Source organism: Zerene cesonia, chromosome 18 (genome assembly GCF_012273895.1).
Source record: "Zerene cesonia ecotype Mississippi chromosome 18, Zerene_cesonia_1.1, whole genome shotgun sequence".
Taxonomy (NCBI): Eukaryota; Metazoa; Arthropoda; class Insecta; order Lepidoptera; family Pieridae; genus Zerene; species Zerene cesonia.
In genome coordinates this window covers 4,263,561-4,291,466 of record NC_052119.1, presented here as the reverse complement: position 1 = coordinate 4,291,466, position 27,906 = coordinate 4,263,561, and the positions used below count along the sequence as shown (strand labels likewise).

Genomic DNA, 27,906 nt, shown 5'->3' with positions numbered 1-27,906 from the left:
TCTTGTTTTAGTGTTTGTTTCTTTTTAAGTGCATACAAATATCTTATCTTCTATATTTGCAAATAACCATGGATTAATGACTGTAAGAAAAAAATAAAATATATGCATTTTTAACAGCAAATAGCGAACCGCATCCACCACTGACTAGTTTAATATTTCCTGAATTCTCTCACAAAGAGTGAGATTTGTGGGACCCCATCTAGGCATAATAGCGCTATCGATATGAAAAAGCCGATGCTCTATCTTCCTTTTTCTTTACTTTTAGCTTTTTTGGAAACATACTTCAACACAAAGACTCCTTTATATGCTTATTATTTGGTAAATTTACTCAAACCAGCTCTAGCTCATATATTTACAATATATTTATCTTCATTAAAATCTATTTTGAATTGTAATGTTACAATGGCTTAGTATATCAATTTCTATCCTAACAGTGACAATGAGAAATCTAAGGAAAATTTACTTTAACTTTCTTTAATATTATAGTGAAAATACATTCCTTAAATTCTTCACCGTAAAATATCGTAGATTTTTATCGTAGTAGGCAGTATGATGAATATCAAAATTTTATTTGTATCTAAACTTTCTTAATGTTATATCTACTGTAATAGTGAAAGATGCAGCGGACATCGATGTTTTTCGAGGTCTTTAATAGATGAAGGTAATGACGATTAAATAAACTTGGTGTGAATATGGTTCTTTAAATATATAGTACTTAAATTGATCGAAGCAATTCTTAAAGAAATACTAAAAATCCGTCTTGTTGGTATTGCGTTACATTAACGATGGATAAAGGTAGATCAAAAATAAATCTTGGATCTCGGGACAGGATTACAATGAATAAGATATTAGATGTTTAGTCGAAATTTATCTTTTTTACGCTTTGTTTTATTTATGAATTGAATGTGTGAGTAGCTTTGTATTTTTTAAGTTTACACAAAAGGGGCCATCCTTAAATTACTTCACACGAATCTAAGGTTCTTTTGACCGCTTCTTTGCTTTGTTCTTTTTCCCCCTCTTTGTCACATTTTATGGAACCCCTCGCCCCCTTTTGACCCCCCTCTCCCCACATGTCACATTTCGGTGATACCCTTCACCCCTTTAACGTGTGACATAATTTATCGGTGCCCCCATTATATGACTCATTGTGTATTAATATTAATTAATTAAATAATCTATGTTTTATAATCGTCCCATTTTAATATATATTTCATACTAGCTTACCGCACGTGGCTCCACCCGCGTAGAATGAAATGTAAGCTCCCCGCGGTAAAAAGTAACCTATGTCACTTTAAGAGAGATAAACAAAAACATTACAAAACACGCTCTTCATATTTAGTATATTTTACTTAATTAAGTATATTTATTATCATAAATTTATTTGTTATAGTATATTTTTTATTCAATGTACATATCAATATAATACCCGGGTCATTTCTCTATGAAAACGGACACATAGTTACAAAATTTTTATAAGCACATGGGACTAACCCCTTCCAGAAGAAGGTACATGTAGAACATCTGATACATGTTGTTCAAAACGTTCGACCCCAAGGAATTCGTATGTAAACTACGGCAACATATGGGCTGTGTGCTATATTAATATGTACTTTGATTTATTAGCACTACATTATTGAAAATAAAGGATTATATTTCTAAAATAAAGTGTCATGGAATATTAAATATATAAAACAGATACAAATTGGAAACCCTTTTGAAATCAATATATGATTCTTTGAAGGATATTATATTCATAAGAATTTTTTTATGATGGCTGTGATCACGACAAAAATATATATTAAAGAATTAAGTGTAGCAGAGCTTCTACCTATTATAATCTAGTTTCATAGATAGAAAATCCATTATAGGTAAAAAAGGTTCAAAATCTCGTTCTGTAATGAAATCACCACGGAGAAGTTCTTTATTATTGTTCAAGCAACGAATAAAGATATTATTTTAATTGCTTGAAAGAAGCGGTTATTAGAAAATTTTGGCACGGCGATACCTATTTGAAATGAGAAATTTAATTAAGGATCCGTAATTACGATTCAAGATAAAACACGTTGAAATTTAATATTTTTGGTTGACAGAGTGCCTACTGCTGTTATATAAAAAAATATGAAGAGAATACCTACTATTTCTACATTCAATGACATTGCCTATGTTGACAGCTCATCATCATCATCTTCATTATCACCGTATGTATGTAATCAAAACATCTCCATCTCAAAAATGTAATGAAAACATTTTAATACCAAATTAAATTAACGCTTTAAAGCACTTTTGAAGATCTGGCAAAGGTTCATTATAACAGCAGTTATGCACAAGGAATCGTTTATAGTCATATTTATTCAAAAATGTGCCTTTGTGTCTGTCTCTTCACTTATCTCACTCTATTCATTAAAAATTAGGCTTCACTCTAAATGTGCCATGGCTACACCATAAATTTACTACTCAAATAGAATTAAAAGTTTTCAAATGTCACTTATTTTAGATATTAAAAATGTGTTCTACATTTCAACGTCATCTGTTTTTATAACATAACAATGATATAGTCCGATGTTTTATGAAGAGCCCTTTTCAGTCTGGTATGGCGAGCTTTCATTTTGTTCCAATAAGAAGAACAAGATGGCGCTTCTTTTAATATAATTCTAACAAACAAATAAACATTTTCGTTTCACTTTAACAACATCATAGCGTTGTTTTTTTGACAGTGGCTATTACGATATACATCATTTTTAACTGTTTAAGTACTTTTAAAAAAATAACATTAATCGTAGCCAGGTAACATAATAATTGGTACATGTTATCTACTATAAGATTATTATTACATTTTACAAGTCAAAATCATTTCATGTGATTTAAAGAGGTATGAAAAATTAAAAGAATATTATGGCCAAATTTAGGTTATTAAATATATATTAAATTCGAAATGAACAATCAAAATATTATCCTTACAAGGTCCAAATTTACCTACAGTTGAAACATTAACACGGTACCATGAAATGAAAATAACCCAGACTGTCGGGTTAAAATTTAATTTCAGCAATTATATAGCTATGAAAGCCCGAGTGAGACTAATGAAATGTGGTTTTGCTATTTCAAACCGCCAACACAGGCCGTATGCGCCAACTATACGCGACGTAATTATGACCAACTGCACAATACTAGAGATCCAAAAATATAGCGCATTTGCATTTATCTCATAGGAATCAAATTAAATTTAGTCGCCTTACACACTTACGCAAGCTAACCCTTTTAGGTTATGTGGAAGATATTATGTTATAAATGAATTATTTTTGTGTTATTCTAACAGTTTTATGTGTTATTTATAATGAAGGAGAGACAAAAACAATAGGTGAGTACAGGTGATAAATAAAAATAAAAACATTTTAAATGTTCTGCCAATTCCGTAATTAACTTTAGGAATTAATTATGACAATTACTTGATCGTAACTGCTATGCTATGTAGTGTATTATAAAAATGTACTTATTAATTATGGTCTGCTAAAGTTGCTTTTTGTCTATATCAGGAGCAATTTTTGACGATGGCTCTTTTTGGTTGGAAGCAGCTTTTAATTTGGGTGTTTTGGATGCATCTCAAAATGAAGAAAATCCATTTGAAGCAAGTGTTATTAAGACTTCCCCTGGAGATTTGATTGAGGCAGAAAACGCAATATGTTCACTTTTAGAAGTAAGTGAACTGTATTTAAAATGCTTATTGACCTAATTATTATTAACATGTTATATTGCATGTTATTTGAAACAATAATATTTAAAAATTAGATGAATAGTAAAAGAAAAGTTTTAGAGTTTTTTGTGGTTTGAAACTACAGACATGTATTTTAAAATTCTGCATGTTTACAGAAAAATGTTTTGGGTATATTTGGACCTACAAGTAAAGCAACAATGCAGCACGTTCAAGTTATTGCCGATTATCTTGAAATCCCACATATAATTACCGAGCCAATGACAGCACAGAATAGAAATTGGTCTGCAGTAAATTTATACCCGAATCATATGGCGTATTCACAGGTAAACTATCACAAATGAATTATATCGTTTCACGTGGAATATTTTCTTAACTTTTGTTACATTTTCAGGTTTTCGCAGATATTATAGCTATGAAGGGTTGGACAGATTTCACTATTATTTATGAAGGCGCTGAACTTTTGCCATTCTTGGATAACATTCTCAATATGGAAGATTTGGATTCAGAAGAACATATTGTAATAAGCGTGGTTCAACTACCTGACGGAGACGACTTCAGGTGCGATTTAATAATAAGATTTACTTTATTTAAAGATGTAATGTTAATCAAAGTTTTTTGAGTCTAAATTTATAAAATCGCATGAATCTAAATTAATATTTAAAGCTAAAGAGATTGTCTGTTTATTAGTTTGGTTATCGCGCTAATCGCGCGAAACTACTTGTCCGATATAAAAAAATTATTTCAGTTTTACATTGCCCATTTATATATGTACCACAGGTGACTGGGGGGATTTATGATATGCTTAAAAAATGGAAAATTAAATCATCATTGTGCTTTTTCTTTTTCTCGTTACAGATCTCAATTAAAAACTATTAAGGCATCAGGCTCAGTCAACTATTTAGTCTGCTGCAGCAGGGACAATTTGCCATTGTTCCTCGAACAAGCACAGCAAGTTGGCATTATGTCAAATGAACACAGTTACATTATTATGGACCCTGACTTTCATACAATTGATATTGATCCGTACAAACACGGAGGATCGAATATCACAGGTACCTATCTAAATATAATTTTTTCTTCTATTCTCAAAATAGACATTAAAAATCGGTCAAGTGTCAATCGCACTTGGGAACCTGGTATTCGTCCAAGCGTAGCTGCCTAGCTATCCACGCTTCATGAGTTACAGCCTGGTGACAGTTGGACGTGTAGACAGACAAACAGATAGAAGGGCAGCGAAGTTGTCGTTATAGGGTCCTTTCATATCCTTTAGATGCAAAACCCTCCCGAAAAAGGCAATTGTCTTGACTTTTGTACACTTTTATTTACGTAAAGAACACGGTGCGGATAGTTGTTTTAATGTTAGAGCGGGTTATGGTGATTCGCCTGATGGAAGGCGTTCACACACACCCGTGAATATTTACAGAAGCAGGGCCTCTTCAAATGGGTAACATTTAATCGGACGAGTGATAAGGAAAGGATTAGGAAGGGCGAAGAAACAAACTTGAGCTCAGCTGCCCAATCATCGCGCTACACCCATTAGCATTCGCATGCTACAATTTGTCACTGATCTTCTGAAATCCAAATTCTAATTAAAATAACAATCAAGTAAACTGAGAGTGAATCAAATAAATAAATGAATTAATACGGTGACCGCGATTCCTTAAATTGGCGACAGAAGCAGATATTTTAAGGGGAATAACATAATGTTTTGATTATGATTGACAATACATTCAGACAATAATTCAGACATAATGTGTCGGTATATACCACTATAAAAAGTTTTTTTTTTGTTTTCATGTAGGTACTATCACATTAAAAGGATAAATTAATTTATATTATACATTTTGTTTTTTAGGCATCAGGTTTTTTGATCCCGAATTAGATGAAATAAAACAATTTACACAAGCTTTAAACGAAAAAGTAAATGAGCTATCGGAAGGTCAAATCGACATGGCAAATCAAGAGCAAACCTTAAATTTAAATTTGGCTTTAGTTTACGACGCTGTTATTTTATACACTTCAGCTCTTAAAATAATGGGCTTAGAGGAAGGCGGGAATGTTACGTGTGATGCTAGTGAAAGTTGGAGTTTTGGATCAAGTATAATTAATTTCATTAGAACAGTAAGTATTTTATAACCATGTGAGACATTATAATACAAGTCCTTCACGTCATTTGCTGCATTTAATATTTAACTCGTTTTTAAGATCCTTTATATATAGAAGAAAAAGTTATGAAAATAGGTCTCTAGTCTTCAATCGTATTTCTTTAATTTTGTAATACTTAACATACAGTTCATGATTACGTATGGTTTTGTTGAAAATATTTATTTACCTTCTTTCTACATTAATTCAACTAACTACATACAACATATAATATGTATGTATGTACATTGTAAATTTTTCTCTTTTTCTCATTCTCCTGATATAAAAGGTATAAATATTTCAACAGATGGAAAAAGATGGCTTAACTGGTACTATAAAATTTGACGAAGATGGTTTTCGTTCGGATTTTGAAGTTGATGTTCTAGAAGTTATGGCTCATGGCTTTGAAAAGGTAATGCATAGCGTATCAATATTATACTCTACGTCTGTTCACTAACATATACATCAACGAGCTGTTGCCCGCAGCTTCGCCCGCGCTGTCTTTAAAAATTTTTCGTGGTACAAACTTTCATCCCCTATTTTATCCCCTTGGGATAGAATTTATCAAAATCCCTTCTTAGCGGATGCCTACGTCATAACGTCATATATCCGCATGCCAAATTTCAGCTTGATCTTTCCAGTCGTTTGGGCTGTGCGTTGATGGCTCACTGTGACATGTCAGTCAGTCAGTATATATATAGATTGTCGAGGATTTAACTTTAATTTTAATTTCAGATTGGAACTTGGTCGATGGAAGATGGTTTTACAGAAATGAGAAAAATAGTACCGGCTGTGGAACAAGAAGGAACGGAGTCTATGAAAGGCAAACATTTTATTGTTCTGACCGCATTGGTATATAAAGTTTTAAAAGTATTTTTATAAGAAACACTATCTTAAACATGACTCAAATATAATAATTAGAACTTTTCTTTAACAGAGTGCTCCCTATGGAATGCTCAAAGAATCATCATTGAAATTAGAAGGGAATGATAGATATGAAGGTTTTGGTATAGAAATTATTGAGGAATTAGGGAAAATGAATGAGTTTAATTACACATTTGAAATTCAAGAAGATGGCGTTTATGGGTCCTATGATGCAAAGTTAAAGAAATGGACTGGCATGATGGAGAAAATAATGGACGGCGTAAATATTCCCAACTTTTTCCTTTAAAATTATATATGCACGAATGCATGATACTTTTTAGCAATTTTTTTTGTAATACCTTAAATCATAATATTTCGATATGTTCTATAAACCTTTATACATAATTTTTTTTTTTATTACAGAGAGCTGATTTTGCAATTACCGATTTAACAATAACAGCTGCACGTCAAAAAGTAGTAGATTTTACGAGTCCCTTCATGAACTTAGGAATAACCATTTTGTATAAAAAACCAACTAAACAACCTCCAGATCTTTTCTCTTTCATTTCACCATTTTCGTATCAGGTAACAACAGACTTTGTAACAAAATCTATAAAATCAGATCAGAATCAGAAAAGGTTCTTCTTTATAGGTTTGGGGGTGGCTAGCCGGTGCATATGTTGGAGTATCAGTGTTGCTGTTTATTTTGGGAAGATTTGCACCCGAAGAGTGGCAAAATCCATATCCGTGTATAGCCGAGCCTGAAACATTGGACAACCAATGGACTTTAGCTAATTCATTTTGGTTCACATTAGGGAGTGTGTTGACACAGGGATCTGAAATTGCTCCAATGTAATTATGATTGCTAAAATTTTAAATACATAAATTTATATTATTATCTAATATTACTTATTTATTTTTTTGCATATCGAATGATTATTCACTTTCCAGTGCTATTTCTACTCGAATGGCAGGCAGCATGTGGTGGTTCTTTACATTGATTATGGTCTCATCATATACGGCTAATTTGGCTGCTTTCTTGACTGTCGAATCAAAGTTTTATGCTATCAAGAGTGTGACGGATCTGGCAAGCAATCCTTATGGCATAACATATGGTGCAAAGCGGGGTGGAGCTACTTTTGGGTTTTTTAAGGTTTTGTTATGAAATACTTATCTTGTATCGTGTTTACTATTATTAAATTTAGAATTTAATCAATTATAAGGAAATAGAAATGTTATTGTTGGAAAAGTATGGATTTTCAATTCACTTTTATGAACAAAAGTATTGTGTAGATGTTATGAATTAAAATGATTATTACTATTTTTATATACTGTTTCTATTATAGGAATCCGATAACTTATTGTATCAAAAAATGTACGAATATATGGATACTCATCCAGAGTTAATGACTCAAACTAACGACATAGGGCTAGAACGGTAAGACACTTATAAATAATAATTCATCATTCATTCACGCATAGATAATGCTTACAAAATAAATGTTATAATATGCAATTTTTAGAGTAAAATCTGATAAAGAAGATTATGCTTTTTTGATGGAGTCTACTTCAATCGAATATATGGTGGAACGAAACTGTGACGTAGCTCAAGTCGGTGGCTTATTGGATAGCAAAGGATATGGTATCGCTATGAAAAAAAGTAAGTCAAAACAACTCATCCATATTCCAAAGGTCAGATAGAAAATCATATTTATTTAGAAGCATCTGAGTTTTGTAATAATGGCTGAGCTAAATAAAGCTGATGGTTCTCCTAATGCGGTGGAATGCGAATGCGCTGCCCGCTCTAAAGAAGTACGTGATATGGAAACGCTTGACGACGGGAACAGCTAAAACAACTGGGAAGGGTGGAGAAAAGGATAAAGTCCGGCTGTAACTATACAATAGCGTAATGACTTGAATTTATTACTTTGCATAACTAGTTGCATATCAACTTTTGAAAGTTGAAAGTCAATTGCTTCACGAACTACCTACTATCATCTGTTTAATACCTGATCAAACTCTAATCATCCTTATAGTATTCTGGAATGCTATAAAATGCCAAAATACTATTTAATTTTTATTTATTTCAGATTCGCCATATAGACAACCAATGAGTGAATCAATTTTGCAATTGCAAGAGCAAGGGAAAATAACGAGAATGAAAGATAAATGGTGGAAGGAAAAACGAGGCGGTGGCGCTTGTGCTGTGAGTTAATAATCTTTAGTAATGCTTTTTTTATGGTATAGGCTAGCAACGAGCAGACGCGTCGCCTGGTGTAAAACGAAACACGCCGTCCATAAGCACCTACTTCGCAAGGAAGTGACTGTGTTGCTGTCCTCAAATAAGGATTGGGGGGTTTGCTCTGAACATAATATACGTTTACATATTTTGTATTATGAATTTGTTATAATTAGTGAAAGAGAAACCCTTATAAAACCACATTGAACGAATGCTCCCAATAAATCAGACAGATAATTTATCATATCATGTCAATTAAAAATTAGAAAAAACCAATCATCAGGCGACAAACAAACGTACTTTGCTTTACTATTATGATGTCATAGGTCATAGATGATTCATGATTTCACCTTAGCTATCTAGACCACTGTTTCAGTCTTATGTGCCTAAGCGACACCCTGTATGATCGAAAATTGTCGATCGGAAAGGCTTCTAGAAGAATGAAATTGAATTAATACTTTATTTTCAAATGTATATAAAATAAATTAAATATATGCTACAAAGGGAAAAAATCAAATTATTATTTTGTATTAAAGCTAAATTTTGAGTTGAGTCAATTTCAGCCAGACTTATTATTCATCTATCAAGAAAACAAATGATACCTAACTATTTTTAGTGAGGAGGTAAATTAATAGTCTGTTGAAATTATTTAGGATGACGACGCAGGTAGTGGAGACGCGCAACCTCTCGTCCTGGCTAACGTGGGCGGAGTGTTCATTGTCCTCGTAGCTGGCTCCGCTCTTGCAGTTATTTGCGCTTTCTTCGAAATGACTGTTGACGTGTGGATGATTGCCCGCAGGGAAAAGGTGCGTAATTGCTTAGAAAAATATTATGCGTTTGGTATTTCGAAAATAAACTGTATTTATCAAAACCATTTGTTTCGATCGCATGGAAGGAGCCTTTTGGAAACGTTTTAATGAGACGTGATATTATTTAATTACGCCTTTAAAAGTAATGTACTGGCAGAAAATTTGTGAACAGAGTTGTGGTTTTAAGAAATATACTTTTTGCGACATATACAGATGGTATCTTTTAGCTTAATGACATACATTTTATATCTTACAAGCTTTACATTTAGTTGAACGATAATAGTTGTAACAAACATCTTTTTACAGCTGTCATTCAAGGAAGAGTTGATGGCTGAATTAAAGTTTATATTCAGCTTCAGTGGTGACGTCAAGCCAGTGAGGCACAGAGAATCTACTGGCAGCGGTTCTAAAGGTTCTAAGAAAAATAATATTCTCAATGATGAAGAAGAGGATGCTAAAGAAGAAGATGCTGATCCAGTTCCCACTCCTCGGTCGGAGAGATCAAGTCACTCGCGACACACCTCCCACAGTCGGCGACAAAGCAATGTCAAACAAATGAATCAATTACGTAAATTGATTAAAGAGAAGTCCTAATAACAGTGAATTGTATTATGTAGCCTGAATTAAAGTTTGGATACAAAGTTTATTGCAAATTATATATTATATTATATTTATTTATTCTTTGCAACCTATGTTTAAGTGAGGAGAAGGTCGATTTCATTAAAAAAAGAGTCTCTGTTATATCATCATAATCATCAGGCCTCCTATTAGGGTTCAGGCCATAATCCCGCATAGTCCCTGGCTATGTGCCGGTTAGCAGATGTCACATGTCGTCGAATTATTGACCTCTTGACATATTTTCCTTAACCATTTGAGAGGTGATAATGCAAACCATGTGCAGATAAATTGAAAAATCTATTTATTTCTTTCACGCTCGACCAGTCTCGAACCCCAATATTTCACTTTAAGTCCAAGGCCCTAACCACTGAGCCAGCTATTATACAATAAATCATTATATATAAACATACGTAAAACAAAGGAAGTTATGTTCGTGAAGAAATCTTATAAACATTCAAAGGAATTCAGATGGTGAATTCCCTAAAATGTATCTATGTCTTTCTAAACTAATAAGATCTCGGTTTGAGAAATTGCGAATCATTCCTTACCGAAGAATCCTTCGTCAAGACACTCCTAATGAAGTTACTTTGATTGAAGAGGTCAAATGCGTTGAGAAGTCTCGGGACTTCGAACACGGATAGCGGATCACATCGCTTGAAAAGGTCGAACTCTGACTTGAAACTAATAACCATATAAAATAACAAAGGGAAAAGCCTATGTTTCCTAAAACTGATTTACATTATTTGAGACATTATTCGATTTACATTATCTACAAACAGAAAAAACTGAGAAAATTTATTACATGTAAAAATAATAGAATATTCCTGGGAAATGGCAAAAAAAATAAAATAAAAAAAGGTGAAGAATTAATAAATTTTAACAGGGAAAGAAATGCACCACAAACTTCACTATATACGTTACCACTAAACTTACACCGGTATTTATATTAATCAAGTTACCAAATTTTTAACGTATTCAATTATTCACGATATGAAACCTGCCATAAATATCACACCCTGTATCAATTACAAACGAGACATTTATTATTTTTATAAAACTATACGACGGCGATTCTTCGCAACAATTTGTCCAGTTAATGGATACTACTTGAAAGATTGTGGTCATCGAGGTCGGTGTCCATTTCGCGGCCGCCACTGAAATAATGGCTTATATATATCATGCAGGACTATGCAGATCTCTAGACTTGTTATAGAAAAACGCAGTTTGTTTTAGTCGAGATTAACCATTTGTTGAATTACTCATATTTGTGTGAAGCACGCAACGCATACTAATAGATTAACTTTACGTGTATTTATAATTAGGAATGTTGTAAACAGAAGTTAAATATATAATAATTTGCTATTTGGTCAATATTATATTTTAATATATTAAAGAAGTAAGTTTTGCAATAACAACAGCATCCAGTAGATTCTACTTATCGTTTCTTACGTTAAAAACCACAATTAACTAATAAAAATGAGGTAATTTGGAATACTTATTTGAGTGGAAACCTCCACAGAAAAAAGAGCTTGCGATAAAATAAATAAGATTATAGCCTTGAAATATTTTATCTAATATTAATAATAATAGAAATGGAACTAAAATATTATGTTTTCGCGTCGCGGAACACTTTCGTCGTAAAACAAAAGAAGTAAATAAATCTCTGAGCCTGTGTGGAGCTGAAAAGAAAGTAATTATTTCAAAGGTCACATATTTTATACTCTCTCATTTTCTATAATGGTTTATGTAGTACATTAGCTGGGGCTCATAAATTGTCAATTATTTCCAGAAATGTGTTTGCGTTACGAATGCTTCGTATTCATTTGAACATGACAAGCGATAAAGTTTACTTCAAATTATACATCTTTCTGAAAATTATGTTAGGAATACATTGAATGAGTGAGACGCAGCTATGATTCTCGTTTTGTTATATTAATATATATCAAAGAGCTTATTTTCTTATAAAAATAGTAGGACTGCAGAAGAAAGTAGGCAGTCATATTTTAAATATACTTTTCAATAAAATCACTAAATTTTAACATTAAATCAATCTAAGACCTACGAATATGAAAGATACTAATTATTTCACAAAAGGCATTGTAACATTTTACTGCATAACTCTATATTGCTAGTCATGACAAATTTAATATGGAAGTGTTACTTATATTAAACAATTAATATCACTACCTACTATCTATAGTATTACTTAATAGGTAACAAATTTTAAACAGCAATAACAATGTATATTATTGATAATATATCTGTTCAATAAAAAAATAATCACAAAGAAGCTGTCGAAATCACTGCACTAAAGAATTGTTAAGTATATTCCCTCCTTCTAGCAAAAGCGACGCTTAGACCACTGGACGAATGCCTCGAACTGTGTGAATGGTGAGTTCTGTGCGTGTCAGTAGATCTTCCAGAGCGAATTGATTTAAGAGACTTCACTTCGTCCTTGCCTTCTTGCTCGGCCAGCGCTTCAGCGCTTCCAAGCGCTCGTTGCGGGCGTTTTACTGGTTTTATGTCACCGCTGAATTTGAGCGCGAATTTTAACTCCTCTATCAATTCGTACTTGAATGTTGTCTGGAAATTTACATAGAATCCATAGTTCAGTTCTATCTTTTTATTTATTATAAAGACGGACAGCACCGGTATTAAAACCAAATAAATACAATTGAATTAAGAACTTTCTATTTATGAAGTCTGTTGAGAAATAATTTAATTTTTGATGTCGATTTGCAAGATCCGTTTATTTTCTAAAAAAAAGTAAATACTTACATTATATTTAACAGACCGCTTAAACACTCCCCATAGCATGTCCAAAGTCGATATCAGTAGACCAATGCAGCATCCAACTCCGAGAACTACGAATGCTCCAAGCATGTTCTTCATACCCAATTGTTTTTGTTCTTGGTCTTGCTTTTTCTACATAATCAATATAATCACATTTATAATATCATTTATAATAAGTGCATTATTCACAAATTGTATGATTAAATTTCAATGTAAGTTTTTTTCATTATTAAAAAGACTATATAACCTTTTTAGGGTTCACAAATACTTTTATTATCCAAAAATATAGGACGTAAATAAGATAATAGTAACGAACACATTTGATTCGAGCTTCAGACATTACTTTCTATAAATTAAGACAAAATGAATGATGCCAGCAATATGTTGATAGCAAAACCTCAACATGTTGATTCAACTAAAATGTTCACCATGAATATGGGGCTTAAGTAAATCATGAAGGAAATAACGTAAATAATTAGTTGCAAACCTTCAACCAGTTAACCCTACACCTAGTGGCTGCCAACAAAAAACCCGCTTTAATTAAATCAAAATTCTAATACATATCACTTTACATCTCGCATGTCTCGCCATTTGCCAATTACGAGCAATTAGCATAACAACGTGTACCGGACGTGTGGCATGAACGAATATGGGATTGTATTAGCAGCGGTTCTAATTACGTTTCCATTTAACTGACTGACTTGTTGATCAGTCGTCAGTTCAGCTGAATCACAGTTCAACAAAGGAAATACTGGATACTTACCGAGGCGTAAGGCCTCTGCATATATTAGTATATAAACGTTTACCACCTTAACTTTACAACTACACCTACTGGTGGGTCGCCTGGTGGGGGGGTGACTCTAACATTAAAAATATCTTTAATCTTCAAACTGAGTTAAACACATTATTGGCTATAAATCATCGAACTGATTATTGTTTTTACTAAAAACACTCATTTTTTATGCATTTTATTTTGTCTATATAGCTAGTCGTAATTTATAATTGAATGACAGGAAAGTGGTATATTTCAGCTTTATACACAAACAAAGAGTAGATACAATTATTGGATAAAGGAAAAGAATGAACTACTTTAACGACTTTATATAAATGTATGTTATAATATTTTAAACGTCTACGAAGAAGAATACTTCCTGGAACAAACTGACAGAGATTCTCTCAAGAGTATTAGCTGCGAAATAAAAAGTAGTTCAGTTTCTACGTTAACTAGCTTTTACCCGCGGCTTCGCACGCATTAACCTTCCTCTTAAATCACTCTCTCTATTAAAAAAAAAACGTCAAAATCCGTTGCATAGTTTTAAAGATTTAAGCATACATAGGGACAAAGAAAGCGACTTTGTTTTATACCGTGTAGTTCAGTACAAGTAAAAATGAATATTTCCTACTAGAATATTGTGTAGATAGTGTTACACGGAGCACGAAATATAAAAAAGGTTGTAAACTGTATTTAAATATAAATTTATACATACCCCGCACTTTCCGCCGCCCCTTTTTTCTTTCCACCAAAGATCCTTCAACTTTTGTATTTCTCCGGTTTCTTTGAGTTGTATTAAAGCGTCGTTTATAAAGAATCTGTATGGTGAACCTGTCAAAAGTGCAATTGATAAATGAAATGAATAACGAAGTTTTGGGATATAAGACGTTTCTACAGTAATTTTATAACAATATTTTTTGAAACCTATACAAACATGCCTATAACATAATATTACGTAATATAATTTTTACTGAATTAACCTTTTTGATTTTACGTGAGTTTGTCTATCTTTATAGCTATCAATAGGATTTATTAATTATATATGCCATATAAAGTTAATAAAAACAAATAAATGTTACCTTTTTTCATACCAATACCATAACTTTTAGAATCTAAAAGGCCACCCACTTGTAGCAAATCACAATGTCTTTCAATTGTATACTCGATTGATGTAGACTCCATGAAAAGTGCGTAATTTGTCTTCTCTACCCTTGAACGAAAACATTAAATTTAAATATTATAATACAAAAAAAAAATCTCAGATATATTGAGCATTTTACTTATTAATGGAGGACTAAAAATGATGTTTACAGGAATACGAAACTTGCTTGTAAATGATAAAATTATTGTTTTTAATTTTATTCTATTAAATTTTGTATGAATAAATACCGTTGCAAACTGAACTGCGCTTAATTATGATTTCCAATACCACAGTAACAATAATATTACCGTGCTAATACCCAGGTATCCCCTATAGGCAATAATCAATATAATATACTAACAAGTCCACACCAACATCGTTATCTGGAACCAACCATTCTTTCGAATACATTTTTTGGTACATTTTCTGATACACGGGATTAGTGGAATCCTAAAACAAATTATTAAGTGCAATAATAATATACTTTTATACATTACAAAAACCTTTAAAAGATTAAACCTTGATAGGCTTAAAAAGATTTCATTTATAATATAATCGCCTTGTTGAGTTTTCACAATAATATTAAAAAAGCAGCTACAGAGTTTCTTGCCGGCTCTTCTCTGTAGTAACTGCCTTCCGAACCGGTGGTAAATGTTACAACTGTGTAATATGACGATTCAAAAGTGCTTCTATAGAAAGTCTAGTTGAATGAATAAATGTTTGAGTTTGAGTTTGAGTTTATTTACCTTAAAAAACTGTTTTGTCGATCCTTTACTCTTGGCACCATAAGAAATAGATTTGTGCTCATAAAGCTCCACTACATTAGAAAATGGGAGGACATTCTTTTCCACCGTGAGGAAGGCAACAAGAGTACCGACGTAAGACGCCACTATCACCATGGTAAAGAACCACCACGCGCTAGTTATAATACGTGGAGCTAATGCACTGAAAACATTGGTACAAATAAATCTTTGCTAATTATATATTATTTATTTATTTTATTTTATTTCAGGCAACCTGTATCATCCAAGTCAGCTCATACCCTGTCTGTATACCAAATTACATCAAAATCCGTTCAGTAGTTTCAACGTGATTGACGGACAAACATCCAAACAAACAAACATTCACATTTATAATATTAGTGTGATAGTGCGATTATTGTAAATATTATAAAGCATTTAAATTTGGTAAAATATAATGTAATACGACTTCTAAAGGGTTCACTTACATTGGAGCTATTTCAGACCCTTGCTGCATAACGGAACCAATAATAAGCCACACGGAATTGGCAAAACTGAACTGATTGGTTAGCTCTTCAGGTTGTTCGATACAAGGTACTGGGTTCTGCCATTCTTTGTGAGAGATCCGACCCACAAATATCATGATAACACCTAATGCTGATTGTACCAACACCATGTAGTACCATACCTGAAGACATTTGTTTAAAAAAGTAATGAGGAGAAGGAAGAAGACAAAGAAATATATATTAAAAGATATAAAACATTTTAAAGGCATTCCCATTCATTTAAACGAATTTATGAAACAAAACTTTTATTTTTTTTTAATGTTTACATGTAAAAAAGCCAAAGAATACAATATGTATTATCTATTGTTTGTATACGCCTTAGTTTGTATATGTCTTTTCTTAACATTTTTAATATTAGAAAGTCTACAACAAAGCAGAAGTAGTTTCAAATTTGTAATTAAATTCCATTGTTTGTGTGCAAGGATCCATTACAAACCTTTTCCTTCATAATAATAAAACCACAGATAATTTTCAATGTAAAACAAAGTTCTTTCATAACAAAACCGCACCTCCATTGCTCGATTACAATTCTATTCTACTGCATCGAAGTCAATGTGTGACAATATATATTTGGTTTGTATTGGATTTAAATAAGAACTAATTTATTCCTGTTATGTACACTTCGATTTCATTACAGATCTATTACATATTTATTACATAAATATCACAGTTTTGAACATTGTCCACGGAATATTTTTGTTTGTTTTAGCAAAATTAATGAATGAATATTTATATTTAATTTTTATTCCAATACACAAACCTCTTTAGAGAAAACAGCCATAAAAGAAAACATCTCTGGTGGTTGTTTGCTGGGTTCTTTATACAATATTCCTATGCCCAAAGACATAAATGGAGTTGAAAAGTCTATGCCACTCTGCCTCTCTGCTGTTATTGTAAAGTCACAAATTGCGAAGTCCGCTTTCTAAAATAATAATTATGAGAAGATATAAGTTAGTTTTTTTTTATGTCATAGTCGGCAATGGAGCTGGTGGGTCGCCTGATGGTAAGCGCTACCACCGCCCATGAACATTTGGAGAGGCGTAAGTTCAATTGCAGACCTTTCGCCTCTACAAATGGATTGCCGACTTTAATTGGGAAGCGAATGGGAAAGGATTGATGAGAGGAATAAAGGAAAGGACTGGGAAAGGTAAGGAAAAGGATATGTTACCTTTAGAATTGAATTAATAATATATCGATTTTAAAAGAAACATATTCAAAGCTACGTTATTTTTTACGTTTAAATTTAACAAATTAAAAAATAGTGCTATAGAAAAAAATTTGCATTGATAACATAATACTACATATATATTTTGCATGCAAAAAGTAAAAATAAAACAATTAATTGGCACTGATGCTTAGTTCTTATAATTTATATAATTAGTTTTTCTCATTTTATCATTTCGGCATTAATTATATAAATAATGATTCTTAAGGAAGCATATGTATATTTCAATTTAATATGATATATTTTTATTAAATTACTTTATAAACTTCAAGAAATTCTCAAACAACGAGTGAAGTATTCTGCAACTCCAAAGAATAAAGTTTACAAAGCAGCGAATAGGTAGTTACAAAGTCATAAAATTCACCTCCTCTCGCAGTTTTAAAACCATTCCGCTCCATTTTTTAGTATCCTGATTAAAACTTCCATAATCAGGCTCAACTTCAAATTCGTAACTAAACCCGAGTTTGTCTGCTATTTTATCGATTAGGTCTATAGTAAATCCTTCATAACGATCATTTCCTTCAAGTTGTAGAGGCGACTCCTTCACATAACCATACGGTGGTGTCTGAAACGATTCGGAGCCAGTTATCTTGTGCTAATGGTCTGTGGTTACATTATCATTATAGCCTAATGGTCTCTTGCAAGCTGTTATATAAATGCCGAATGTAACTGTTTAATTCGTTTTATAATTTTCTTTAACAATCGTACCTCCATTTTCTCCCTGGTTAATTGATAAAAAGTTCAACTATGTCACTCAGGAATAATATTGCTTCACCTTCATAATGTCGAAATCAGCCTTCATAATGGAAATTTTAATTTTAGATAGTCATTTTGCACTAACCCGTACCAATAAATCAAAATATGGGATGTTATTACATGAATGTAGATAACAATCATGTTAGCTCATAATCATCTAATCAAACGATATCATTTTAAACCATTAAGTATAGATTTGCCATACTTAAGTGGTCTGCAGTTGTACGACGATAAATTGTAATATTTAAAATCTAAACAGTCACAACGAAAATAATGATGTATTGGTGTGAGAAATTACAAAATATGTCAATAATCTACATTTAAATGCTTAATTCCTTACCGTAGAAATAAGAACTTTAAACGTTTTATTTCTCATTATAGTCTCTTCTGCTATTTCGGCATTAGAGACGAACTGTCTCGAAATTTCTAATTTATTGTTCTCCCATTTACCAATCTGAAATTCAATCACAATTATATTAACCAGTAAATTCTTATAAAGCTATGTTTAATTTTTACATACAGTTTGGTTGCCTGCTGGAGTTAACTCCACAATATCAAAAAACACGTCGGTCCTCTGTCCGAAACCGTCAAAAATTAACGATCTTGTCAAACCATTTATCTTATCCTGCAGAAATAAGCATATTAAACAAATGAATTGTGCATGATTATAGAAATTTGGAAAAAATCTAGCACAATATTACCGTCTTCATAAAATCAATCAATGTCGATCCGTATACCCACGATTGATAGTATTCACAATTGAGCTGCGCTGGTTCGATCTCACGCCGTCTGAGGTATCGGACCTTTGACAGAGCATTAGCGAACACCATTACAGCATCATGAATTAACACAATCTTCGTCTTAACGTTGTCCGGCTCGATCGCATAACCCGACGCTTCATTGAACTGAGCTGTGTAGTTGTACAACATAACATCACCTAAATCCATTAGACGGAAACCTGGAAAACAACGTATGAATAAAACATTGGCTTGAGAATACTTTTGCTTAAAAATTTTCATACACATTGCCTCGAACGCAGACTTAGTTTGATTGAATGCGTCTGTGGATACGTGAAATATCAGCTGGAAAATAAATTTGAAACTTTGATGTCTGACTCGGCACATTTGAAATGAAAAAATTAAATGTTTGGTTAGAATACGAAATGTATTTAAAAAATAAGTACGAAAAATGGAAAAAATTTAGTCTCGAAAGTACCTATAACGCTATTTATTTAATGAGAAAGGAACATACTCTCCTTTAGATTTGATTAAATTTTTTGCGCTTTTAGCACCTAATAAATTTTTTAAATTATTACACAAGCTACTGTAATTTGTTCATTTTTTATACCTGAAAGGAGCTTTACCTACAGCATATGAGACACGAGTTGTGGTAGATTTTTGTGAGTAGTATTGTATTTTATTTCCATTTCGGCTCAACCAAAAAACATTAATCGAAACTGAATAAAATGTTATTCAAAAGAGTGAAGGTACACGTACACTATTCATATAAACTTACCTGTCATATTAACGCCTCCATATCTATATCTGGTCAGGTCTAAAGAAAACAGATCAGGTGAGAGAAAGATGTACGAGTGTCCATCCGCCATTAAACCAACTTGCTGCGCCTGACGTAGTACCAGTTCCAATTTGTTGGAAGAACAATCAACTACAAAGTTCGTGTATCCACTGTGTTTTGCGTTTATTAGAACTTCTCTGAAATAGTCTAGAGCATTAGTCCAATAATGTCAGAGAGAAACAGAGTTTAAGGAGATTTGTAGTTGCGCAATTGGATTTGTTTTATGTTCGAAGTAAATTTAATAAAAAATGAGTCTTTAAAGTATTCAATTAAAAGCATTTTATGAATACAATAGAATTCATAAATCAATCGTATGTCATTTAAGCAAGCTTTAACATTTCATTTCAAACTGAGATTTATCTCATCAAGTATTGTGGAACTTTTTTTAAACAATTGTTAATAAGTGTTTCTACTTCCTTTTATACACACAATTTTAAGACAATTTTCATGTGAATGTTGCATTAATTTTTTCCCCTAAGCCTCGTGGGAGTTTAATCTTAAAGTCGTACCAATGAATAACGTTGGCTTACCGGTAATTGTCGCCTCTAAGCTCCCTGACGGAGACCGCGTCTAGTTCTATAGGATTGCTTAGTTTTAACAAATCCTGCACTTTTACCATGCTGTGACCTCTTTCGTATAATACAGTGAAATTGTTCCAGTTGTATTTTTTTACTAACTCCTGTACCGCCTAGTAGTAAAAAAAATGTAAAATGCAATCAATAAACTAATGGATAAAATCCTAATAATATTATAAATGCGAAAGTTTGTAAGGATGTGTGTGTGTGTTTGTTGCTCTTTCACACAAAAACTGCTGAACCGACTGCAATGAAATTTAGTACGTAGACAGCTGGACAACTGGAATAACATATAGGCAACTTTTTATCCCGATATTTCTACGAGATACGGAATTACGCGGGTGAAACCGCGGGGCGCAGCTAGTACAATATAAAAAAGACGAAATTGCTACAAACTCAAACATTTAAAAAAATGCCTTATGTAATTACTCAAATTCTTTCGATTCAGCGTTATATATTCAACTCATACTATTAAATGAATTATCTACTTCATAGATTAAAAATAATTCCCGACGCAACTGTCTTCATTGTTAATTATATATCATAAAAGTTTGGATGCAATGAAATAATTTCAATCAAAATAATATGTTGTTTAATAACTTCTACTTGTATTAACTGACAATATCATAGGCAAGGTATTGATATAAATTGATTAGCGGCCCATGATCTATCACTGTACAAAGTTATGAAAAAAAAATCAGACGAATCAAATGATTTCAATCGGAAGAATTATTTATAACTCCAAGATATACGCTCACCATATTAAAGGCAAGTGGGCTGGGGTATAAATTGATTAGCGACCAATTTCTGCTATAAAGGTCGTTATGTTGTAGCACTATGAGGGGCAATTCCAAGCCATCGCAAATAGCTTGCGCGTGCTCCGTCGCCCTGCCGCCCGTGCCATCTATGAAACCTATTACACCTTCCTGGGAATAAGGATAGTTTATATTACCTTTTCTAGGTATCAAAGTTGTAATGAACTCTCATAATAGATATTACGGAATCTCAAAGGCTGAATAGAGTGAACAATAATGTACTTATAAATGTAGGAGGCGAGCACGCTTCAGAAATTGTGCTCGCTCGCACCATGGAAGGTACCACACCTATACTGAATATCGTTATACGAATACGAATTCTCCTACATTTGCAGTATATTTCGTTCGGTGTAGTGGAGCCGGTGGCCCATATCTTTTTTCTCACCCTCTCCATTATATTCCTTAATCCATGTGGTCCTTTATTTATTTATCCCTTACCCCTTTAAATCGGACAGTATTCTTGAGTTTTAATGTTGATTTTAAATATTTATATATAAGAGCTTTTAATTATTAATTCATCCAGAGTCTTCAGCAGCCTTTATTCGTACGTACTTCATACTAATTCATACCTTATGTTTAAAATCTTTAGATACAAAATGAATTTTTTGACATCTGTTACTTTTTTTTATAGTATTCTGAGCGGGAATCGAGGCATTTAGCAAAATGATGCAGTCTCTTTTTCATTCCATACATATCCCCTATATATTAAACAGCATTACCTCAGCCAGTTGACACACGTTCTCACTTATCTCAAGGATCGCTCCTCGCCTGGACACTTCTATTGTTAAAGCGGTAAAATTGAATTTTTCCGCACTCACTTCCAAAGCTATTTTTGAGTCAATATCATCGGCATAAAAAATACCACCTGAAAATACAACAAAACCATATATACATATTAAAGAAATGCTCTATAAATAATACAAATAAGACATACAAAAGCAAATTACTGCATCACGCATATTGTAATAAATTAATGGTTCGAAGTAATAGCTTCTGGATAATTATACAAATTTTATACATCAATCATTTTTATCTAAATTGCATAATAATAGCACTCGCAATTAATTTCAATTTGTAGACACTGTGTTTTGTTTCCAGGGACATTTTTATCACAACTGACATCGCTTAAAATCATAATAAACGCAAAGTGATGTAAGCTTTCGCGACATAAAATTGCTCTTAGTGAAAATGTTTAAAAATGTTTAAAAATTCTTGACTGTGTAATGCATATGTAACAGTATAGACTAAATAAATATTTTAAATTTAATATTTGACCACTTCATGTAATTTGCTAAGCATGATTAATTCTATCAACGAAATCTAATCCACCCTTCTAAAAAATATACAGATAATATGTAATACAGCATATAGTCAAGAAAAATCAACAAAAGGATTAATAAAAACCGGAACTTCAACATACGTATTTAAATAATAACAGTGACATACCGATATTGGGCGGGCCTGTTAGAACACATCTCGAACAAGCGAACAATAACAACAATTTAACAATCATAACGATCACGAAATTCACTTCACAACCATAAAGGATAAGCAGTTCTAAGTCGTAATGAGATTACCATCATTATAATTACCGCAGTAATAGTTAAAAACGTAATAAACGTAAGCTCAGACAAAGAGCGGTAATGTGTTTAGGTTAGCGAGAATCGCGCGCCGCGACACGCCGCGTCCAAAATAATCCACGCCCTATATTTAGATCGAGTTTTCCACAAACGACACACTTATTTCAATAGACTGCGTTCACAATCTGGTCTAGTTTCACAGACATTATGTTATATATGACTAATTGTAAAAAAAAAATTTGAATGAGATTTTTGAAACATTTGAATCTACTTTTTTCAATTTAGCCCAGTACTAGAAAGAACTCTGTTTTTAGTGCATACATTTTAAGACTTTTTATTTCTCTATTAACCCTAAGATCTGAGTAAAGTACAATTTTCTTCGCCTTTATAAAACAATACATTGTATACTTACCAAAAAAGTCGCTTGCATTAGATGGTTTTAAAAAATAAATACACGACCAATTTAAGTCGCAAATAAAAGTAAAATACATTGATTTGAATGAATGTTATTATATTAACGTTTAGTGTTATTTCTTCGTACCAACGAAGAGGACATCTAGCATATCGAAAACGAATCAAATTCGAACGTTTTATTTTTAGATATACCTTTAATGATTTCAGTATTTACTAAATATAGTAAATGTGTATTCTTATTTTAGACATTGTAGAAAAGGAAATAGTATAGTACCTATTGCTAATTAGTTAATTACATATCAATATACATGTAACTTTATTCTGCGACATCTATACATTAAAACACACTCCCCAACTTCCAATCTAATTTCACATCAACTCTTTCTTCCCGTGACGTTATAATAATATTTAAAAGTTCTTTCTCAGTCAGTTCAGGCATCACCGCAACAGTTCATAATTCATAATCCTTCACATATTCAGCTCTGCTACAATGCATCTGGAGTGCAAAATATGAAATGTAATTATGTAATTATATTCTATTATCCTAGTTCCATTTGAGACGAATCCAACGGAGAAACATCATTAAAATCCGCTCATATATTCTGGAGTTATGAGAAGTATAATATGAAAAAAAGATTGTCCTTTATAAATATAGATAGAAAAGCATGTTCTAGAAAGTTAAGGAACTAAATTGTGAAAGCGATAGAAATTACTGAAACTTTGAGAACCTACGTCTCTTCAATATAGGTGTAGTAAAATACATCGTTTGGAAGTAAACAGCAGATGCAATAAATTGAAAGAAATTGTTCGATAATAAAATGTGTTTGTTTATTGACGTCTTAAATAGTAGACCACTCAACAGTATTTTTATTGAACATCTGTCTATTTTATGGGAGACGCGTATTAATAAGAAACAGATTTTCGTTATTTATATTTATAATCATGAATATTTTGCATTTATTCATTATTATTTCCATGCTAGCTTTCTTACAGTACTTACATTAGAAATGCTATATAATAACGAAGATAGTTTTCTTTTGTAATTCACATTGCAGTTACCTGTATCAACATATATATTTATACTTTTGTACCTACCATTAATTAATTTAATTGTAATAGAAACCTGAATAGTTTGTTCGACTGTTTGAATGTGCTAATCTCAGGAATTACTGGACCAATTTAAGTATTCTTTCATCGTTCATTTTAGCGTAAAGCCAGCGCAGACAGCCGCATGTATTTAATATAGCTTATTGCCAACTTATTTGGCTATGCCATCATCATATGTATAGGTACGGGTATTCATGATGCAACGTTTTTCATTCTCATATTAATTATCAAGAATTATAGACTCACTACTAGACACACTACTAATAAGCTTCTCTGGTCTTTACACGTATGGACTCAGGGGTGATCTCTAAGATTATTCATTACAAATATTGGATCTGTAGTACATCAAACTCGCTTCAACTTAAGTGGGTGTGTTTATCCATTGTCACACCACAAAAGATAATTCATATCACAAATGTTGAAATACAAACCTGTATATGAGGTTGTGAGTGTAACACATAAAATGTTTAATACTAATGTTTAGGAAGCTTGAGCTATTTATTTATATAACTTTTGAAGATGTAAGGACTCAGGACTGTCTGTGAATGACTACATTTTATTTTTATTCGGTGTCAAACTAGGCGGAGCAGAGACGAGCGATTAGTAATCAATACAATTGTAATATACAGCCCGTGTTCTATGAAATCAGCGTTATTGATACTACCTTTTTTTTAAGGTGGGCCAATATTTCATAGATACACACGGCCTCCGGGGAAGGAAGCCGTGGGTTATGACGGATTCCTACCGACTATAACCCCATTGTGTTCCGTCAAGCCGCTTTATTGAAGGGGTCGCGGGAGCTGGTTAGTATACATGCGTTATTAATACTACCTACAGTTTCTTTGGAAATGTTACCAACCAATTCATCGAAACTAATTGTTATTGTAAATGTACAATATTTCTTAGCCAAAATACGTTTGTACATGGTGAAGACGACACTACAACAATAAATTATCATAATGACGTTTCTAGTCTATATATACCAAAAATAAGTTTCATATGCTCCATAATAAAGACAGAAAGCTGATAGAATGTATAAATTGCAATATTCGTGAAAGTATCACTGTTTCTATCCACCTCTCATCGTCCTATACGTTTACAAAATGTCTAACAAACATCGTCTGGCCATTACGGAGAACCAAACTTTTTGTTTGCTTTTTATAACGTTTTATGCTCGGAGTCTTTATTGAATCATTTAATCACATTCTCTGAATATGAGCATTGTTAACTTAAGGAATTTTAATAAATTTGACCAATGTGTGCGTTCATATTTTCATCAATGGAGCTGGGAAAAAGTGATTTGTAATATATGAAAGACAATTTTATAAGACCTTATTTCAATATATTAAGGTTATATTTTTCACTAAATATTTCCTAGAAAAACGATCATCAGACCAAATGCCAACAATTTCCTGTCAAACACAAAAAACAAGTTAATAAGTTTGCATCGAGTGACAAAACTGAAAAAAATTACTCCGTTTTTGAGAACATGTGTAAAAGCTGAAGAAACTAAATTGAAATTTCATATCGCATCATGTACATATTATGTTTCTAATTAAAAATAATATAATACATGAAAATTCCTTACAACCCTGTGGCAATATATATTGAAAATATCTTAGATAATTGACAATAAACACTGCCTTCATTTCAAACGTTCCATAGACCATAAAGTTTGTGATTTTAGTTTTCGCAACGCGTCTATTCACTTTAATCGTCGTTAAATTTACGATCAAATTGAAAATAAAGCAACCCCCATATAACGACATATCAATATAGTAGGTAAGCCCTTACAACCCTTACATACATAGAACTGAACCGTTTTGTCTTACTTCAAAATTATTCACACATCCTGAATAGGTTATGGTTCGCCAGTCCCTTTTTGTACTGGGTTCTTCCAAACACGGTATATACAAAACATTTAGCATCTATATTTCATTCAAAACTGTCTAAATAAATCCTTAAAATATATTTTGAGTCTTTTTCTTTTTGTTTGTGTACCTTCACCTCACAAAGGAGCATTTTATGATAGGATTATTGTGTCCGGAGATGGGATGGCTAAAGATTGATATAGGTTTCTTTTTACCGCTGTAAAGACGTAATTCTCACGAGAAATTGCTTTGACTTCTTGGGCAAAGCCGCATGATAAAAGGTGATAGATAAATTTATAAAATTGCTTGTTGAAAACAATGACTACCAATCAATCTCCCAGAATCGGCTATATTTTTTTATTCAGTCGTCAAACGTTAATAATAATTCCTCCCCAGAGCAGTAAAGTGAAGGATAATTTTCTAGAACAATTCGTTTTACTTTCTTATAAAAGCAAAGTGTCAATTTCGTCTAACAAGACACGTCATATTAGTCATAAAGTCGAAAATCGGCGGCTATTGTTGAATTATTCAAGAAAAATTGAAAAGATGCTATGAACGATCTTGATATGTCCAGACACCGCCTGAAATATATTACTTTCCAGGTTTTTAAAGTCAATTTTATGTGACGTTAGCTTTAAAGACGCAATTTTAATAGAAATTCCATTATAGAGCTTTACGAAATATCGACTCATTCGTCGTAAGGTTTCCGTGTAAAATATATGCCTATTACTTAAAGTTCAATTTGCTTTCTGACTAAATTACAAAAGAAACTTAAATGCGACACGCGTAATCGTAACAAAGATATTCTCGTATAGCTATCTAATACATATATTTGCGTTAGTTTATACCTATTCTATTTGTAAATAATCTGTATAACAATGATTTGAATGAATAGTGTTTTAATGTTTAGTCCATGAAGTGTCTTCATACAGACCAATAAGTCTACTCCCTGTAATTGGAAAATTAATGGAAAAAATAATCCTAAACAGAATGCGAGAATACTTAGCAGATGTAATCCCAACTCACCAGTTCGGTTTTAGAGAAGGGCACGGTACCATAGAGCAAGTACATCGGCTGGTTGATGTAATAGGTAGAGCAATGGAAAATAAAAAATATTGCTGCGCAGTCTCTCTTGATATAAGCCAAGCATTCGACAAAGTGTGGCATAATGGGCTTCTTTTCAAAATAAAAAAAAATGCTCCCACATTCGTTTTTCCCGCTCCTAAAATCTTACCTTAGAAATAGATGCTATGAAGTAAAATACAATTCTGATACATCAGACATGCATGCAATTAATTCAGGAGTGCCTCAAGGGAGCATATTAGGGCCAGTTCTCTATCTTTTGTACACAGCAGATCTACCAACTCATGACAACACCATTGCTGCGACATATGCAGATGATACGGCTCTCCTCACGTCCCATGCAAATCCAAATATCGCATCAGAAAACCTTCAATCTCACCTGACCCAAATCGAAAAATGGCTTAATAAATGGCGCATGAAGGTTAATACAGATAAGTCAGTTCAAGTAACTTTTACTCTTAAAACGAAAACCTGTCCTCCAGTCAAGCTTTACAATATTGAGATCCCAC

General features: G+C 32.4%; 2 protein-coding genes across 2 annotated transcripts; one reads left to right on the top strand and one right to left on the bottom strand.

Moving 5' to 3' along the window:
- The first annotated feature begins 3,199 nt into the window (after positions 1-3,199).
- Positions 3,200-10,454, top strand: LOC119833803 (glutamate receptor ionotropic, kainate 2-like). Its single transcript, XM_038357989.1, has 17 exons — positions 3,200-3,358; positions 3,534-3,694; positions 3,868-4,035; positions 4,104-4,270; positions 4,568-4,764; positions 5,568-5,833; positions 6,162-6,266; positions 6,590-6,706; positions 6,792-6,998; positions 7,142-7,303; positions 7,371-7,570; positions 7,670-7,871; positions 8,065-8,156; positions 8,242-8,378; positions 8,809-8,924; positions 9,611-9,763; positions 10,073-10,454. The coding sequence occupies exons 1-17, from the start codon at positions 3,289-3,291 to the stop codon at positions 10,358-10,360; spliced, it is 2,808 nt and encodes a 935-aa protein (XP_038213917.1). The 5' UTR covers positions 3,200-3,288; the 3' UTR covers positions 10,361-10,454.
- Positions 10,455-11,702: 1,248 nt separating this feature from the next.
- On the bottom strand, positions 11,703-23,005 carry LOC119834121 (glutamate receptor ionotropic, kainate 3-like). Its single transcript, XM_038358410.1, has 17 exons — positions 22,789-23,005; positions 22,062-22,207; positions 21,286-21,453; positions 20,483-20,640; positions 19,893-20,089; positions 19,079-19,335; positions 18,898-19,002; positions 18,718-18,831; positions 17,986-18,186; positions 17,157-17,318; positions 16,319-16,518; positions 15,837-16,035; positions 15,452-15,540; positions 15,029-15,159; positions 14,665-14,780; positions 13,163-13,309; positions 11,703-12,967 (listed from the first exon to the last, which is right to left on the bottom strand). Exons 1-17 carry the CDS (start codon positions 22,853-22,855, stop codon positions 12,704-12,706), a joined length of 2,721 nt encoding a protein of 906 aa, XP_038214338.1. The 5' UTR covers positions 22,856-23,005; the 3' UTR covers positions 11,703-12,703.
- Between the last annotated feature and the right edge of the window lie 4,901 nt (positions 23,006-27,906).

Excerpts from the sequence above, each read along its gene's own strand:
- LOC119833803 (XM_038357989.1), top strand. The coding sequence starts at position 3,289 with ATGAATTATTTTTGTGTTATTCTAACAGTTTTATGTGTTATTTATAAT. Across the intron at positions 6,267-6,589 it reads TGGCTCATGGCTTTGAAAAG|ATTGGAACTTGGTCGATGGA; the intron begins GTAATGCATAGC and ends TTTTAATTTCAG. Across the intron at positions 7,872-8,064 it reads CTACTTTTGGGTTTTTTAAG|GAATCCGATAACTTATTGTA; the intron begins GTTTTGTTATGA and ends TTTCTATTATAG.
- LOC119834121 (XM_038358410.1), bottom strand. The coding sequence starts at position 22,855 with ATGATTGTTAAATTGTTGTTATTGTTCGCTTGTTCGAGATGTGTTCTA. Across the intron at positions 19,336-19,892 it reads TGGAGGCGTTAATATGACAG|GTTTCCGTCTAATGGATTTA; the intron begins GTAAGTTTATAT and ends GTTGTTTTCCAG. Across the intron at positions 12,968-13,162 it reads AGCGGTCTGTTAAATATAAT|ACAACATTCAAGTACGAATT; the intron begins GTAAGTATTTAC and ends GTAAATTTCCAG.